This window comes from Aotus nancymaae, unplaced genomic scaffold, assembly GCF_030222135.1.
Source record: "Aotus nancymaae isolate 86718 unplaced genomic scaffold, 86718_ANA_hifiasm-v0.15.2.pri h1tg000032l_0, whole genome shotgun sequence".
In the NCBI taxonomy this organism is placed as follows: Eukaryota; Metazoa; Chordata; class Mammalia; order Primates; family Aotidae; genus Aotus; species Aotus nancymaae.
This window is the reverse complement of record NW_026988445.1, coordinates 14136197-14155338: the sequence shown is the minus strand read 5'-3', so window position 1 is coordinate 14155338 and position 19142 is coordinate 14136197. Positions and strand designations below refer to the sequence as shown.

At 34.7% G+C, this 19142-nt stretch overlaps 1 protein-coding gene across 21 annotated transcripts in view; it reads left to right on the top strand.

Moving 5' to 3' along the window:
* The window catches only part of CDC42BPA (CDC42 binding protein kinase alpha), a 331128-nt gene that overhangs the window by 239341 nt on the left and 72645 nt on the right, over positions 1-19142 (top strand). For 8 of the 21 annotated variants that reach the window (XM_012459841.3, XM_012459839.3, XM_012459833.3 and 5 more), the window contains 4 exons: positions 5294-5399; positions 5644-5792; positions 7640-7731; positions 10420-10496. In XM_012459841.3, coding sequence (XP_012315264.1) covers positions 5294-5399; positions 5644-5792; positions 7640-7731; positions 10420-10496 — 424 coding nt within the window. Of the gene's footprint in view, positions 1-5293; positions 5400-5643; positions 5793-7639; positions 7732-10419; positions 10497-11371; positions 11420-19142 lie in introns of all 21 variants that reach the window. The other 13 variants (XM_012459835.3, XM_012459829.3, XM_012459822.3 and 10 more) reach the window with 3 other exon arrangements.

The following is a 19142-nucleotide window of genomic DNA, read 5'->3' as shown; positions in this document are numbered from 1 at the left end:
GATCAGACTGGCCAACATGGTGAAATTCCGCCTCTACTAAAATATACAAAAATTAGCTGGGCATGGTGGCTTATGCCTGTAATCCCAGCTACTTGGGAGGCTGAGGTAGGAGAATTGCTTGAACCGGGGCCCGGGAGGCGGAGGTTGCAGTGAGCCGAGATCACGCCACTGCACTCCAGCCTGGGCTACAGAGTGACACTCCATCTCAAAAAAAAATTACCTTCAGGCTGTGTGTATAAGATGTATATGAAACGTACACAAATTTTGTGTTTTGACTTGGGTCCTATCCCCAAGATAATCTCATTATGTATATTCAGGTATTCTATAATCCAAAAAATCTGAAATCCAGAATACTTCTGGTCTCAAGCATTTCACATAGAGGATACCCAGCCTATAGTTTCATCGTATGGCTATAGCTCAATTATTTGTTGAGAATTTTATTTCTCATATTCATATTTTGGTTCAAATATTTTTTCCATTAAAAGCGCTTTCAGTTTAGTGTACAGATTGAGTATTCCTTATTCAAAATGCTTGGGACTAGAAGTATTTTGGATTTCTTTTGGATTTGGGGGAAGTTTGTGTTATACTTAACTGTTCAGCATCCCTAATCCAAAAATTTAAGCATCTTGTCAGTTCTCAAAAAGTTTCCGATTTGGGGACATTTCAGATTTTGGATTTTCAGATTAGGAATACTCAGCTTGCTTTTAAAAAATGAAAATGCTCAAACAAGATTATAGGACTTTGTGGCATATAGCACTTTAAATGTTTCATGGGACAAATGAACAGTGTTAATACAAAACAAATACTGCAGTATATAAAGGGTGATTATGTATAGTAATAACCTTTTGTGAAGGCACTTCTAATGGCTCTTGAACTCTACCTCCTTTCTCTTTTGCTATGAAATATCCCTTGCATAAGAAAACCTCTTAGAGCAAGGACATCTACTTCTCACCACTGTTAGAGTGGGGACCTTCCTTCTTGCTATTGGCTCATCAGAGGACTTCATGTATTGTCTTTGGAATAATATTACCAAGAGTGGTTAGATTAATAGGCTAGTCCATAAGATTTATTTTTAAACTTTATTTCCTCACATAAAGCATTCTTCTGATACAAAAGAGATACAGAGGTCTATAAATGTAGTACTTGCCTTTAAGTAACTTATAACTTAACATTTAAAGTTTAAAAAGTAATTTGACCAGAGCTGGAGACAACTTATGAGACTTAAATATAAATGCCTTACATATTGAATAGATACTGACTTTTTAAAAATAAGAATGTAGTGTTGAGAGAATTATGTCAGACTAGGTACTCGAGAAGGGTGGGAGTAATTAGTTAAAAACTAGACTGTGTTTTCTGAAAACACTGAGTTTAGTAAAATGTCCTATAACGAGTTTTACCAAATTGGAGAATTTATGTAAAAGAATAGTAGGAAGTAAGATTAACAAAGTTACTGCAACACAATTGTCATGAATACTAGGTAAGAATTTTACCTTCACTTATTTGTAAGATGGAGAAGGTTTTTGCAAAAGATAATGGTATTAATTAAAATGATGATTAGGCAAATAGCTCTTAACAGTAATGTTCAGGATGAAATAGAAGGTAAGATTGGAAATAAAGTGAACAAATGCAGGAGACATTGTGAAAGAAAAATCTATAGGACTTAATACTACCTACAAATGAAGGACCAGAGATGAGGAGAAATTAGTATTTCTGAATTCGGAGTTAAGGAGATTAAGAAAATGATAGTATCATTGAAATAGGAAAGTCAAGAGGGGTAACCAACCTTGGGGACGATGATACAATCAATTTTAACTGTTATTTTATTTTGTTTGTTGGTGAGAATGAGGTGATCCTGAGACATCTCTTAGTAGAGGTTTTTCATATGCTTTTGAATAACTTACATAAAGGTTAGGATTGGAAATGTAAATTTGAGAATTAAATTCCTAGTAAATAAAGCTAATGAAATGGCTAAGATCTTTTTAAGGAGACAAGAAAGGAGAATGGTAAGGGCTATATTATAAAAGCTAGATGAAACAGCTCTGTAGGAGAACCAGGAGAAGGGTTTAATAATTACAAAGGGCTTCAGTAATGAAACCTTTATCTCTCTTTTTTTAAATCCGCTCACATTATTTGAAACATTCCTCATTCAGTAATGCTCATTTGTGTAAGGTAATAGCTTATATTGATTAAAACATAAGAGTGTTCCAGATCATTAGGCTGGAAATTCACATATATTCATATTTAGTTATTAGACCAGTCCTGTGAGGTACATATTATTACTATACCCATTTTATAGGTGGGATAATAAAGTTAGAGAAGTAACTTGCCCAAAGTCACACAACTGGTAAGCACTAGGATTTGAAACCAGGTGTATATGACTCAATAATCAGTTTCTAATTACTGTATATGCCCCAACTTTTCAAGAAGTGTACCTTATATATCTTCTTTTGTCTTCTTAGTATGCCCAATGTAATAGTATTTAATAAGTATTAATTAATTGATTATTTGAGAGAACTTGGAAGGAAAGGATTAAATTTTCCAAGAGAACACTATAGCTCTAAGATGGCCTTTTGTAGTTGAGTTTTAACAGATTAGCTTCAGCAAAATAGTTGAGGCAGAAATTAGACCTCATAGAGTATAGAGGAGTGAATGGAGGGTTTTAATACTAGAGCAATTACATGTCAGTAACATAACAAAGAGAGAGGAAAAAAATAGGATGTTTAGGGGTTTGTCAGTGAGGAGCATAGGGAACTTTTGGATTTGGTAGAGTTTGTACATGTTTAAAGGAACATATGAAAATAATGAAATTGAAAATATAAGGTGTAGGAAGGAGGGTGATTATGTATAGTAATAATAACTATGGTATTAAGAATCTATTTGAGTGATTTCACCAAATAAAAGATGAGACACTTACCTCTAAAACGGTTTTTAAAAGTTAAGAGAGTGAGTATAAGTACACTTAACCAAATGGCCTAGAAGCAAGGAACAAGAGATAGCGTTGGGGCCGGGTGCAGTGGCTCATGCCTGTGATCCCAGTACTTGGGAGGCTGAGGCAGGTGTATCACCCTAAGTCAGGAGTTTGAGACCGGCCTGGCCAACATGGCTAAGCCCCATCTCTACTAAAAATAACAAAAATTAGCCAGACATGGTGGCAGGCATCAGTAATCCCAGCTACTAGTGGGAGGGAGGAGAATCGCTTGAACCCACAAGACGAGGTTGCAGTGAGTGGAGATTGCACCACTGCACTCTAGTCTGGGCAACAGAGCAAGACTCTCTCTCAAAAAACAAAAGAGAGAGAAATAGTGTTGGGGATGGAGAAAGTAAGATTTTTTTTTTAATGAGCTTGAAAAATAGGCAAATAGCCATGATTATGAAAAGGAGTTGTTGTGTGAGACCTAGAGTCCAGTGGAACTTAAGTGGCATGAGTTACCCTCCAAACCAGTAATTCTCTATAGCCAAGAAAAGGAGAAATATGTTTAATCCAAAGTTAGGAATTAGTGGAAGACTGCAGTTGTAAGGGATTGTGAATGTGTTCAACATGGAAATAGAAAGTAAAGTTAGAAGAAAGAGATTGTTTGTCATATAAAATTTCAAAGAACTTGAAGTCTGTTTACAAGAAGTTGATTTCCAAAGTTAATAAACACATTGGACCTCACAGTTTCTTGGAAATGTGCATAAGCTAAGATCTCTGAGCTATGGTAGATACTAAACCAGCGCTAGGTGAGACCTGTTAGCCTGGGCACTTAAATGTTAATACAGTTTTCTTCATTGTTACTATATAAGTATCTTTTCTGTATTCTGAAAAAGATAATCTTCCTGCATCCCAATTTATTCTCTATACTATAGATCAAGTAATTAAGTGAAAAGATTGCAGTCACTTGTGTTCAAAGAATTTTAGAACAACACAACCCTTACTACACAAACATTCTTAACATAATTTCCAAAATCATTTTTCCTTAAAAGGCAATAAAAATATGTACATGTACGTAGAGCCTAAGAATATGTAACTGTCACTAGAGAGGGCAACTTCTTACAATGGTTTTATTGCATCTCTATAAATTCTTTTGCTTGTACTCCAAAGACAACCTCCCATCTAAGAGAAGAGAGCACCAACCCTCTTTTAAAGGGCCTCTTTAAGATATATATAAATTTGACTGCTTAGGAGTTTACATTCTAAGAGATACTAATGCAGAGCTCAAGAGATAAACATGTCTGCTGTATGTATCACAGATACATACTGATTTACCTGAAATATACTTTCCTCACAGCTTCAGTGACCTGGATTTTATCTCTGAAAACGACCAGCCTGCACAAAGACAAGTTGTCTACCCAAAAGTGTGTTAGAATACACTTGTGGGCTGGGTACAGTGGCTCACGCCTGTAATCCTAGCACTTTGGGAGGCCGAGGCAGGCAGATCAAGAAGTCAAGAGTTCAAGACCAACCTGGCCAATATGGTGAAAGGCATTGCACCTTTCAACTCCATTTTTTTTCTTTGTGCACTGTGGCTTTCTGTATACCAGTGGTTTTTATTCTTCCTGAGAATAGGACCTTCTTTTGTAGATTTTTGTAGATATGTAGATATGCCTGAGTCCTCCCCTCGCCATCCCCCCATATAAGGGAAGTGTAAGAAATGCAGATGTTTTCTTGAGAAATTCTAAAATGTGGAATTTGTTTTACTTAATATAATTTGAAAACTTTCTATCTAAAATTATAATTGTTTTACCAGCTAGATAGCCTTAAGACAGTAAGTAGAAATTGGGTTTTGGTAGACTTTAATCTTTCTCTTTGTTATTTTATTGATTATTTTAGAAAACAGAGGAGCTTAATTACAATATATCCCTGATTTTTGCAGAATATGCTATGTTAAGCTTTCTAAATTTAATATACTTCAGCTTTAAGAATGGTTTGTTGTTTTTATGATCTAAAATGGCAGAATCCAATTAATGAGAAATCTTATTACTTAGAAAACCTCACACATGTGTGCGTCTGTGTTGTTAGGTTTAAAGAGTGTTAATTTTGTGTTTCAAGGGTGAAGTTTTACTAATTTATCAGCTATGAGTAACTTGGGCTTTTGTAAATGTCACCAGCTCTACCATGTACATAAGAGAACAAGTCCATAAACCTCTTCCCAGTTGTTGACAGGTAGTATACTATGGTAGACCTTTTGAAAGAAATTATTTAAGACTGTCTTTGAACTTTCTATCACTTACTTCTTTAGGAAGCTTTAAAATAACATATATTGAACTAAAGCTTTTTTGGTGTACTTTTGTACTTTGTCTTTATATATTCTAGGGTCAGCGATGAAAAGGATGCACGAGGGTATCTTCAGGCCTTAGCTTCTAAAATGACTGAAGAATTGGAAGCATTAAGAAATTCCAGCTTGGGTACACGAGCAACAGTAAGCTTCTACGATTTTGCATGGAGGCTTATCATATTAGAAAAAAGAGATTTAAAAAAACACTATAATAAATCCAATTACTTGTATCAGTTTGTTTAGACTTCTAGTCTACTATAAAGTTTTTTATGAGAAAACAGTTCATTTGGGTCTTTTCCAGTTTAGAAAAACGTAACACACAGCTGGTTAACTGTAATAATTTAAATCTTAAAAACAGGATGAAACTAAAACAGTCATTATTTCATAGGATATGCCCTGGAAAATGCGTCGTTTTGCGAAACTGGATATGTCAGCTAGACTGGAGTTGCAGTCGGCTCTGGATGCAGAAATAAGAGCCAAACAGGCTATCCAAGAAGAGTTGAATAAAGTTAAAGCATCTAACATCATAACAGAATGGTAAGATTGAGTAATATAGTCCCACTAGAAAATTTCTACGTTTATCAAAAATTATTTGGAGAGAAGTTACATGTTTGGTTTCCTGTCCATTGCTTTCTTTTAGGAAATGATGTCCAAAAATGTTACAAAGATTTTAAAATAACTAGATGCTTTCAAGCCTTGTATATAGTGAGGAGGTTTTAATATAGCCTTGTTTTCCTCTGGCTTGTCCATAAAGTAGAATTAATAGTATTAAATAATATTCTATTATTTACTTTTCCCTTATAAAATTTAATTGACTCTCACATTTTATTAAACCTAAAACTCTCTCATGTTTTGGAATATTATATCTGTATAAAAATACAACATATGGTGAGAACAAAATATAATCATTTGAAAATTGTGGCCTCTACCAGAAGTCTTTTATAAATGAAAATTCTATTGATGGCACATTTCATAATGGTATAGTATCTTTTAAGTATAATTATTGTTTTTCATGTTCCTTTATGTATTTTTAAAAAAGTATAAACTCTGAAGCAGTTAGCTAATGAACACATTTCCTCAGTTCTTGTCACAACATATCATAATACATAAATGATTAAATGAACAAAATCAAAATTAGATTGATTTATAAACATGGTTCAAAGTTTAAGTGACAGTTTAAGTGACATAGAGGAACAATAGGAACTTCACATCACAAGTAAACTACAAATACAATCCCAGCACTTTGGGAGGCCAAGGCGGGTGGATCACGAGGTCAAGAGATCGAGACCATCGTTCACCATGGTCAACATGGTGAAACCCCGTCTCTACTAAAAATACAAAAAATTAGCTGAGCATGGTGGCGCGTTCCTGTAATCCCAGCTACTCAGGAGGCTGAGGCAGGAGAATTGCCTGAACCCAGGAGGCGGAGTTTGCGGTGAGCCGAGATCGCGCCATTGCACTCCAGCCTGGGTAACAAGAGTGAAACTCTGTCTCAAAAAAAAAACCTACAAATACGAAAACCCATTGACTGCTCAGAATACCAAATGTTCCATAAGCTGAAAAGAAAGGCAGGTCCACAAATTCAGTTTTTAATGGTGTGTAGTCTTAGTCCTTAAACTGCAATTGTTAATCTTTTGAATCAAATCAAAGGCCAGATACATAATACCTCTGTTGGTTGATAAACTTTTGGCTTATAAGCTTTTTGTAATAAATAATGCAGACGTAAGTATGTTTTACTTAAAGTTGCTTATGTGGCATTGAGAAGGGGAAAACTTTTTCTGGAGAAAGTGAATTGATACCAGCAAAAAGAGCTACTGAATGTCATTCTCTGTGTTGTAATTTGGAATAGATATGATCTTTCCTTTTATGCCTAGGACATATGAGTTTACATATTGTTCATAAATCAGGGAGATGAGCCAGTTTCAAAAATTATAAAGTTACTCCTGAATATGTTCCACTTTCATGGTTGTCTGTAATGGTATAATATCTAACAAAGTCTAACAATATTCTAAAATTAACCTTTGATTTTGTAACATTTTTAAATTTAATAATTTAGCTCAGGGTCAGCAAATGTTTTCTGTAAAGGTTCACATAGTAAATATTTTAGGCTTTGATTAGCCTCCATCACAGCTACTCATCTCTACTATTGTAGTGTAAAAGCAGCCATAGTCAATACTTAAATGAATGAGATTGGCTGTGTTCTAGTAAAACTATGTATCTACATGAAAGTAGGTGGCAGGCTGTATTACTGTTCTTCCTGCAGTAATTTATAGTCCCCTAATTTAGCATGACTGACATTTAAACCAAGTAAGTTTGGCTACATCCAAGGTGGCTCACTAACCAGCAGTAATAATTAATGACATTTTTCCTTTTTTCTCCTTAAGTAAACTAAAAGATTCAGAGAAGAAGAACTTGGAACTACTCTCAGAAATCGAACAACTGATAAAGGACACTGAAGAGCTTAGATCTGAAAAGGGTATGGGAGTGTGTGTTTGCATCACTCAGAACTTACTGTTATGTTATAAATATATTTTATTACATAAGAATCAGTTTATTGCATAGGTGGGAGAATTATTGACATAATCAGTTCTGGCACTCATTTATGAATATATGTGTGTATATGTGATGCATGCACATACACACACATTTGGAAGACTGGCCTTTCATTCATTTTGTTTTACTTAATATACATTATTTAAAGATTTCATAGTAACAGAAAAAGGCACTTTGCCATAAATTTGACATTTTTTTCAGTGCCGTGGACTATTTCATGAATAACATTTTTGTGATTGGAAAAAAAATTTATAATGTACTTTATATATTCTCAAATGCTATCTTATGAGGTTATCACTCTGATAGTGGCAATGTGTGTTAATATTCAGAACTTGGTAAGGGTACTTAAACAAGTATTTCTTAGTACTTTTTATGTGCCTAGAATGTATAAAAACTTGGGGGCATTCTTTTTTAGGGTAGTTGAGAAAACAAAGTATGAAATAGCTAAAGATTAATATAGTATTAATGGAGCAATTCAGTAAAGAAAATTTTAGGGGGCATTTCAATGTCTTCTTCCACATTGACACTTAAATTCCTTGTCCTGTGGGATATCCTGGATTTATTACCATTACCTTGAAAACTTTACTTGAACATTTTTCCATTCATGTGAAAGCTTAGGTGTGTGATAGCTGTATTACATGAACTTCTGAAACTTTCCTTAATGTGGATGTTAAGAACATGACGATTTAATAAAAAGAAATTCAGATTTTTTTTAAATAAAGGGATATCTTATATGCACTTATTTGAAATTGATTTACCTGACAAAGGCCATCTCTGAATACTGAACTTATTAATGGGCTTTTTATTAGGTCTAAGTGCTTCCTTCCCTATCCTTTCTCAGCCTTACAACACAGTGAGATAAAGCTGATGAAGAAGTCTCTGCCATCTGTATGTAAAATGATGAAGAGCAGAGAGTAATCACATAAAGAAGCTAACATGAAAAAGCCATTACAGATAGTTGATGCTCAATAAATTCTTGTTGATTGAATTTCTTAATTAACAAAAAGAAGAAGGAGCCCAGAAAAAGTGAATAGCCATTCAGATAAGGAGCACAAGCCAGCATGCCAAAATGAAAATCAAGCTAGGTTTTCATTAATGAAAACTGGAAGAGAGATACATTGTTTAGTGAAGAGAAGAAAAAGAATACATAAGACATGGACAACTTGTGGCCCTAATGGCAATTAATAGGAGAGAGACTAGTGCAGAATATGACTTGCATGCCTGATACCATTGACTGCATCATTTTAAGAATAGACCTAAACTTGAAAAAGAAGAGACTTAAGTCTATCACGTTGCTTTATGAAGGCATGTTTACCGTAGCTTCTTAATTGGATTTTGAATATTGCAGAACAAAATTTTACTGTATAATGTAATGTATACTACAACTTAAGTAATATAATGTGATATTTACATTATGAGGGCAAGGATTTTTTTAATGCCTCGTTTACTATTATGTCCCCAAGTATCTAGAACAGTGTCTGGCACATAATGGGCTCTCAATATTTGAATGAATTTTTGAACATGTTGTCTTACCTGATAACTTTGTCATATTATTAGATAGTAATATGAAAAACACAAATCAGTTAATGTCAATTCCTGAGGTTATGGAAGTAAAAAATGTGGGATTGGCAGTTTTCTGGGTTTTTTTTTTTTTCTACCTAGTATTTTTATTTGTATGGTTTAAGAATTATTTGGGAAATTAGGCATTTAGAGTTAATGCCTTAGTCAAGAAATACGTATGAATTTTTTAAAATTCATCTGAGAAAAAGTGAAGTTTGGAGTCTTCATCCTGTCAATAAAAAAAAAATCTAAAATCAGATTGACATTTTTTTTTTTTTTTTTTTTTTTTGAGACGGAGTTTTGCTCTTGTTACCCGGGCTGGAGTGCAATGGCGCAATCTCGGCTCACCGCAACCTCCGTCTCCTGGGTTCAGGCAATTCTCCTGCCTCAGCCTCCTGAGTAGCTGGGATTACAGGCACGCACCACCATGCCCAGCTAATTTTCTGTATTAGTAGAGACGGGGTTTCACCATGTTGACCAGGATGGTCTCGATCTCTTGACCTCGTGATCCACCCGCCTCGGCCTCCCAAAGTGCTGGGATTACAGGCTTGAGCCACCGCGCCCGGCCCAGATTGACTTTTTTTTGTAATTAAGTATATTTGTTTTATCACTGCATTATTTTATTATAAAGGATTATTTGTATTAGACAGTGTATACTCTATGCTTTGATAAGAGTATTTCAAAACAGAAGCCTGTTTGGTGTTAAATTAACTTAGAAAAATCAGACATAAACAGGCCCCTATTTTTAAATTCTCTCAAGTTTACCGAAAGATTTAATGTGGTTTTTTAATGATTTACTATATGAGAAAAAAAAGAAACTCAGTAACTTAAATAAGTATTTCATGGAAACTGATGTAATTGAACTATTAAGTGATATTCTAGGAAACACTAGTGTATTTTAGTTTTTTTCAAATGTAGAGTTAATAATAGTGATCAACTTTGAAATACAGTAGTTTGTGAACTACTTTTAATAGATTCAGACAGGGAAGGTTATCCATTAAAATCAGTTTTAATTGTTGTCGTCTTAAAAAAAGTTGCTGCTGTCTTCTAGGTATAGAGCACCAAGACTCACAGCATTCTTTCTTGGCATTTTTGAATACGCCTACCGATGCTCTGGATCAATTTGAAGTAAGTATTATTAAACTTTTCAGATATCCTCTGTGGTGAATTTAAAATTCACTTTGTAATTTAAAATTCACTTATAATAAAACTGTTTTATTGCTTCCCACATGAGAGGACCTAGAATCTTAAATAAACAAAACCACGTTAGCAGAGGAATATGTTCTGCATTCTTATGGAGACTATACTCCCATCTCTATTAAACAAAACATCTAAGAACTAATCATGAGTCATTATGAGATTTAAAAGCAATTTCATCTCCCTTAAGAAACATTAAGAGCAGAACAAATCCCAACTTTTGAAATAATTTGACAGTCTTTCTTATTCTCCAAAGGATAGTGCTACAATAAAAAATGAGAAAATGCCAAAGCTCATATTAAGGTATTGCTGGTTCGTATTTCAAATCAATTCATCTTTTAAAAACTATACAGTAAGAAATGCTTTTTGTTAAAAAGTATTACATAGACTCTGTTAGGCAGATCGCACAGTAATGAAACAGTGATTATGTAACTAGAACTGATGTTCTAGTGGGAAGAATTAGAAGCCTCAGTGATTCTATTGCTTACTTTTAGTTGTTACTTCTAAAGTGTTTACATTTAATTTGATTATTAATTATTTGTCATGAGCTTCATTTTATTACATTTTGGGCACAGTATATAAATTATGTTTCATTCCTTTAGAAAAAGGAAGAAGAATCACTCTAAAAAGTAATTAATGAATCAGTTTCTTGAGAACAATGATAGTGACTGCTTTTCTCATTAATTTATTTGAATTAATGTCATTTGCCTTTCAATTGTTTTACAAAATTTTTGATTTATTATTTGTTCTTATTAAATTGCTTCATCCATATTCTCTATTTTTTTATTGCTGTATTCGTTAAATAGGATTCCTTTTCTTCTTCCTCATCTTCACTGATTGATTTTTTGGATGACGTAAGTCTTTGATTTTCAAACCAATGCATCCTTCAGTAAAAAGATCAGTGAATCGATTTGAAGAATTTGCCTAGTAATGCAGTCAGTTTTAGAAATACCACATTTGAAAATTTATGGGAGCCAAAATATGCTTCTTATCTTAAATATAATGTAGGATTTATCAGTATTAAACATAATGCAGTAAAAATTTACTTTGAAAAATGCTTTAACCATTGGAGAATATCTATATTTTCAATCTTAATAAGAATTATAAAGCCTGGAATGCTTATTTAGTTTTATATATATGTATATAAATATATATATATATATTTGCTCATTTTTATTTTTCCTGATGATTTCTATTTTACTTTTCCCTTTTCTTTTCAGCACTTTACTGTTTAATTTATATGTTGGTTAAAAATAAACCTCTGGTGGTATAATTAAAAAAAAGTTACTTTTAATTAATTTCTCCAATAGGTTTTATTGTATGACAATAATAGAGTACTGATTTTAAAATAAATCTATTTTTAATTGATTTATTTCTAATGCTGACAGAATTTCTCTTCTAATGTACAAAGTGATTTTAATTAACATATGCACTATAAATTGACTGCATTATCATTTTCTCTCCTGAATTCTATCAATTTAATAATTTAGAAGTTCCTGTTAAATGTATATCATTCATTCTTTTTACTAGCTGGCGTAACATTCTCTCTATTCCACATTAAACGGCACAGTAATTCTTGTCCTAAAGCATTTATTATCCTGTTGAACATTTAGTCTTTACAGAAATGGGGAAATAAAATGAGTTCAAATGCAAATATTGTGCGTAGAATTGTTATTAAAGCTAGGGGAGATTTTTGAATGTTTTATTCTTTCTGTTTTGTTAGGATACTTATAGTCAGAAGAGTAGTTAGCATAACTTTCTACTAAAGGAACTTCTAGATCTAGATGTTTAGAAATTGTTGAACAAAAAAGTGATTTTGAATATGTTTGGAATTACTGTTTGCGTATTTTCATTCTAAACAGGAACTGTTTTGCTATTCGCAAAACAAATAATTACTCTGACTATAGTGTGATAAAAAGAGAACTCTCCTCATGTATAACGGTATTGCATGTTATAATCTTGCTGCTCAGGCTATTAAAATACTCAATATGGTATTTCCATACAGATATCATTCACCTTAAAAAGAAAAGAAAAGTAAATTATTTTAGTTGTTCTTTCTACTAGAAAACCTTTTTATTTCTAACAAACTCCTCTTCATCCCCTTTACTGTCATCAAAAAAAACCCAGGAGCAGTATGTATTTTGACAAATAAATGAGCTATTCCCAGCAGATCTTGCAGGAATACACACCTCAGCCAGGTTCTCAGCTTGTTTCTGTCCTCACAGGCACTCTGCCACTGCTGCCACCCAGCTGTAATGTCTGAGCACCCCACAGCCATTTCCCAATGTTACTTTTTCTCCATGAATATCCTTTCTCGTCTTCCACCCACTATTAATGCAGCATAAGCTCAGTACAAACATAAAAGTAAATTTTATTGCACTGCAAGGGAACTCTTAGAAAAAGGAAAAAGGAGCTGAGTTCACAAGAGCTGCCAAATCTTTTATTCATATTCCAGTTCCTAAAAGGCATGATTTCCCACTAAGCTCTGTTCTCCCAATTTATTGGTTAAATGCATAAGCAGTAACAAATCCTGCCTATACAACTTTCTAAGTGTAATGGTTTGGAAGAAATTAACCTTTCTACACCTTAAGTTTGCTTATCAGACAAATAGTAATAATGCTAAAACTAATCTCATAAGGTTGTTTGAAGATTTAAAGAAACCGTGTACATAATGTCCTCAGTAGTAACGCCCTTATTACTCTTAATAAACTGGCTCCCTCCCTTTCTGTATTCTCTTTTTAGCTTCTTTTCTTACCCATCAATTCAGTTTCACTTAAATACTTTCTTAGCTCTTAATCACTCAGTAATCTACCCACCACCAATATTTTATGGCACAAACTTCATGTTTCTCTTGAGAGTCTGTACCCGTGATCTCCCTTCCCAGAGTTTTCATTCAATTCATTTGATCCTCAATGTCATAGCAGAATGATGTTTTGAACAGCAGTATTGAATCTTTGACATATTGGAGTTTAGCATCCAAGATATAATGCTTAAGTTCTTCTGTAGCTCCTTTTTTATTAGGCACTTGGAATTTTTTTTTTTTTTTCTTCAGATGAAATCTAGCTCTGTCACCAGACTGGAGTGCAGTGGTGGGATCTCAGCTCACTGCAATCTCTGCCTCCCAGGTTTAAGTGATTCTCCTGCCTCAGCCTCCCCAGTAGCTGGGACTTCAGGCACACACCACCATGCCGGGCTAGTTTTTGTATTTTTAGCAAAGACAGAATTTCACCATGTTGACCAGGCTGGTCTCGATCTCCTGACCTCGTAATCTGCCTGTATCAGCCTCCCAAAGTGCTGGGATTTATAGGTGTGAGCCACTGCACCCAGCCACACTTGGATTCTTAAGGAGCAAATCAAGTCTTTATTGTTCTCTGTGCCAAATCTAGTTATATTGTGTTTCGTGCTTATATGCCTGCCCTCTGCAGTAAGTAAGGCTCTAATGCATAGTATACATCCTTCTGGGCATTCTTTTTTGTTTTCTGTCTCATTGCTATAGAAGAAATTATGTTGAAGACCTAAAGTTTGAATTGCAGCTGGAACTTGCAGGTATAGAAGGGAATAAGGCTAGTATTAAGCAAAATTGCAGGAAATTGAGTCCTTTGGTGTCAGTATATCATTATTCTTCTCCCTCCGTCTCCTGGAACCCAGTGTTTTCATGCTACCCTCTGATTTGTCGGAGCTTTACCACCAGTGCTTCTCCTCCTCCAAAGTTACCTTCTTTACTCCTACTTTTACAAACCTTCCACACAGGTCTCTTAAAAGTGTAGTTACTTTATTTAAAACAGTATAGTTTTAAATTAAAGTGTGTTCCCACCCCTAATTTTTCCTTCGTATGTTTTGCCTGTTACCTCAAAATTCAAATGAATGCTGGAATTTTTGGCAAAATGGGAAGATGTTCAGAGCAAGATGCTTTCCTTTTTAAGTCACATTGTTTGGCCAGTCCTTGTATGTGTAAGAGTAGCTTTGAAGAGAAGGAATATATGTAATACCAATCATTCCCTCCCTCTAGGAAAATGAAAGGAGGTAATCAGGCAGAGCAGAATACATTCTCAACACTTTCTGCTTCTCTAACTTGGGGGAATGTAGGCATTTTGGCTTTTCTACATGTAGAATCACTAGAGTTTTAAAGGAGAAAACTTTAGAAAATAGTCCAGTTGTTTTAAGCATTGTCACAGCACTCTTCTGTTACTAAGAGTGGATAGGTTACTCTCCCATTTTTAAGAGTGACATTTTAAGAGTTCTCAATCTTGCCCGGCACGGTGGCGCACGCCTGTAATCGCAGCACTTTGGGAGGCCGAGGTGGGCGGATCACGAGGTCAAGAGATCGAGACCATCCTGGCCAACATGGTGAAACCTTGCCTCTACTAAAAATACGAAAAAAATTAGCTGGGCGTGGTGGCGCACGCCTGTGGTCCCAAATACTTGGGAGGCTGAGGCAGAAGAATCACTTGAACCCAGGAGGCGGAGGTTGCGGTGAGTCGAGATTGTGCCTCCAGCCTGGCCACAGAGCAAGACTCCATCTCAAAAAAAAAAAAAAAGAGTTCTCAATCTTTGGGGATTAGGACAGTGTGGTGATAAATTGCTTTGCAAAATATTCTTTAGAACAGATAAAGAAGGGTTTGAGTTCCTTTTAAAAGAAGTTGAGACTACTTTGATAAGTGGTCTCTTGAGAAAGGCATTTCCATTCGACCTATTAAGAAAGCAGTAGAACAGAGATACCAAGATCCCTTCTCCTGTAGAAATTATTCCCACTTCTACCCTCATCTTTTCTTTCAACTGTACATGCCCAATCCTGAACTTAATCTATATTAGCCCCAGCCTCTTTCTCTAAGTAACAGACAGGGTAAGGAGCAAATGAAGTTCAGCTGCTTAGATTTTCCCATTTCTCTCCCTCATATACTCCCTTCATCCCAATAGTAACAGATCCAGAGATCATCATACCAAGCTTGTAGCAACTTCCTGTACTCTCTTCATTTTCTTTTTAGCTGAACCAAAAAAACCTTGGCTTGAGTATATTGTAGACAATACTAATTACAATCATATAAATGAGCTGCTTGCTCTTTATGTTTGAGAAACATATTGTCATATAGTAAATATGTGCTAAGTAAGTTTTGAATTTGATTGAATTACGATTCTACACTTTCTTCATTGAGTCCCTGTTTGCAAAAATAGAAATTGCCCATTGCCTGGCAAATGAGAATGTACTCAACTTGGTTTTTCAGAGTTGTCTTACTCTGACATACTGCTGAAAGAGTAAATCAAGGATTAAGCTCTGGAATATAAAGGTCAGACACAGAGAAATAGAGATAGTATCTGTAGCTCAACTGTCTGGTCCCCCTAATACTGTTTTCCATTCTTGTATTCTGGTATATAAGAAAAGCAAGTAGTCTGACAGTATTGGCAGGCTGAGTTCTGGACTTGTTTTTAACCTTGTATAACATCTTACTAAGATGTTTCAAAATATTTGATTTCAGTTATGGCTCCTAACTTCTTTAATTTATCTCTTGATTTAACATGGTTCTATTTCCCAGCTTCTTTTACATTCTGTTACAATCAGTTACAGAAATCTGAAGCTTGGCAGCATAGTTTCAGCTATACTTGGGGGCATGGTCAATCATATGTGAGAATTGATAGGAGATAGAATCTTAAAACAGACATTGTAAAGATTTTTAATCCTATGACCAAAATCAGTCCTGCTTCTTTGGCATTCCTGAAATTTCCTCACTCAGTTTTTGTTTTTACAAGTTTCATCTACATATTCAGCACAATTGCATATTTCAGAAAGTGACATGCATTTTTTCCTCAACTTAGGCAATATATTATGTTGAATATAATTGTATATATTATATAGTTTATTGCATATATAATAATGTATTTAGACAATCTAAAGAGAAAGAACCATGATTATGTGATCCATTTCTTCTTTGGTATTTTATTAAATAAGACCTCTAGGATTCATTAATTGAACCTTAAAAACTATTAGCCGGATTATCTACTCCTGAGATTATTTCTTTTGGTTTCTGCTTGTGTGCCTATCTTCATATTCAGTCTTAAAGTTCTGGTGGCAATTCGTAGACCTATGTATGAAATAGATGTTTTAAAGTGGGATATGATTGCACATTAAGACAAGGTGCTGGTTTATAGTGTTTGCCATGAATTCAGTTTTAGTGTTTATAAAAAAAAACTCTGTGTGTAGATATATAGAAGAGAGAAAGCATGTGGATGTATTTTCCTCTATTTCTTCTTTTCTGTTGAAAACATAAAAATATTGAAAACATAAATATTAGACAATTTCTAGGTAAACACTTTGGTAAGAAATCATTGCTGTGGTGATTTAGTATCATTATTAGCTTTAAATGATATTAACTTAGAAAATGTGTTGTCCTTCATTTTCAAAGATTGTTTTGGGAGACATTTTAACTTGTTTTTACTATAGTGATAATATATTTATTTTGAGATACTAATGCTCTTTTTCATGGTTTTAGCTCACTCCAGACTCTAGTCTAGAAGTAGAGATAGCCAAAAAAAATTATTTTTTTTATGTTAAACATTTTAGCACTTTTTACATGGGTAGTAATATACTGGGCATAATGGTGGATACAAAGACAAAGCAGATGTGGAACTAGACCTCAAAATGCTTATTTTGTAATTAGAAAAATAATTATATAGTTACGCACTGTGCAATGTGGAACGCAATAAATGCCATGAGAAATACCTAGGTTAAGTACTACAGACATTCAGAAGGATTCATTCAATATTTATTGAGAATTTTTAAGTTTAAAGGCTTATGCTAAGCATAATACAATATTTCCTGCCCTCAAGCTTAATACATTATTTCCTGCCCTGACAGTCTAGTGGGAAAGACAAATATATAACCAGATAACTGTAACACCGTGTGGGAAATACAGTAATAAAAGATAAAGATTATGTCATGGGAATACAAAGAAGGGAGATTTCTGACTGAACAAGGAGGATCCAGAAAAGCTTTTTAAAGGAAATAATGCCTGAGCTGGATCTTCACAGATGAGTATGTTCAGTAAAATAAAAAAGGAACTACATAAGAGGAGTATATTCTAGATAGGCAGAGCAAACTTGGGGAGAAAGGGAGCAGAGGGTTGCAGGGTTGGGGAGAGAGGGAGCAGAGGGTTGCAGGGTTGTGGACAGAGGGAGATTTCAATTTAGTTTGAATTGTCCCTTGCTTGGCAAACAAAAAGGATGAGGAAGGGATTGAGAAATGAGTATGAAGACATGGGCAAAGGCCAGAATAAGGGTCTGTGTTTCTCAACTTTATACTTCATATTATGGATCTTAGATTTAATCAGTCTTGTATATAATAATTATTAAAAGATTTAACAGAAGGGAATGGTGACAGCTTCATTTTGGACAAGTTAAGTTTGAGTTTCCTGAGGAACATCCAGGTGGAGATGTGCAGCAGACAGAAATTTAATATGTGCGTCAGGAGTTTAAAGAAGAGGAGTGAACTGGCAGCAGAGATTTGGAAATAATCAGAGTTAAAAGTGGATGAGATTCCCCAAGGAGTAGATTGTAGCAGTGAGCCAAGGACAGAAACATGGAATCTCCATTGAACAAAGGGTAAAGGAATAGAATTCACAAAAACGAAGAAAGAGCAATGGTTGAGAAGTACACGGTTACTCGGGAAAGTACTTGTCACAATAACTAGAGGAGTGGAGTTTTTTTGTTTTTTGTTTTTGTTTTTTTGAGACGGAGTCTTGCTCTGTCACCCAGGCTGGAGTGCAGTGGCGTGATCTTGGCTCACTGCAACCTCTGCCTCCTGGGTTCAAGCAATTCTCTGCCTCAGCCTCCAGAGTAGCTGGGTTTACAGACGCCTGCCACCATGCCCAGCTAATTTTTTGTATTTTTAGTAGAGACGGGGGTTTCACCATCTTGGCCAGGCTGGTCTTGAACTCCTGACCTCATGATCCACCTACTTTGGTCTCCCAAACGGTTGGGATTACAGACGGGAGCCACCACTCCCGGCCAGGAGTGGAGAATTTTAAGGAGGGGAATGGTCAGTGTGATGATATGGCAGAGATGGCTGATCAGATAGGACAAATCATCAGAAATACTGACCTTCTGAGTACCAGATCAAAGCAGAATCTGATTTGTACTGTATTAGAAGTTCATTGGGAAGTTAAGAAGTACAGACAATTGTATACCATTTTTCAGAAGTTTGACTAAGGAAGTTTGAATCCTGGCCCTACCACTTAACAGTTGTATAACCTTGGGCAAGGTGATTGTATTTTTCATCTTTAAAATGAGATATTTCTTACCTTATAGGGTTTCTAGGAGAATTAAAATAATTCATATATAGAAAGCACTTTGAAAAGGATCTGCATATACTCTGTACACAATGCTATTATGATTATTAAGGAAGAGAGGAGAGAGATTAATTGATAGCTAGAGAAATAATTGGAGTTGATTTGTTTATTGTTAGGTTGTTTGGTTTTGAGGGAAAGAAGGGATGAGATTCTTCCCATTAGTAACTGAGGAAAAATAACTAGTTTTGAACCTGACACTTTAGCCTCCATAATGGAAAAACTTGTTTAGAAATCTTCA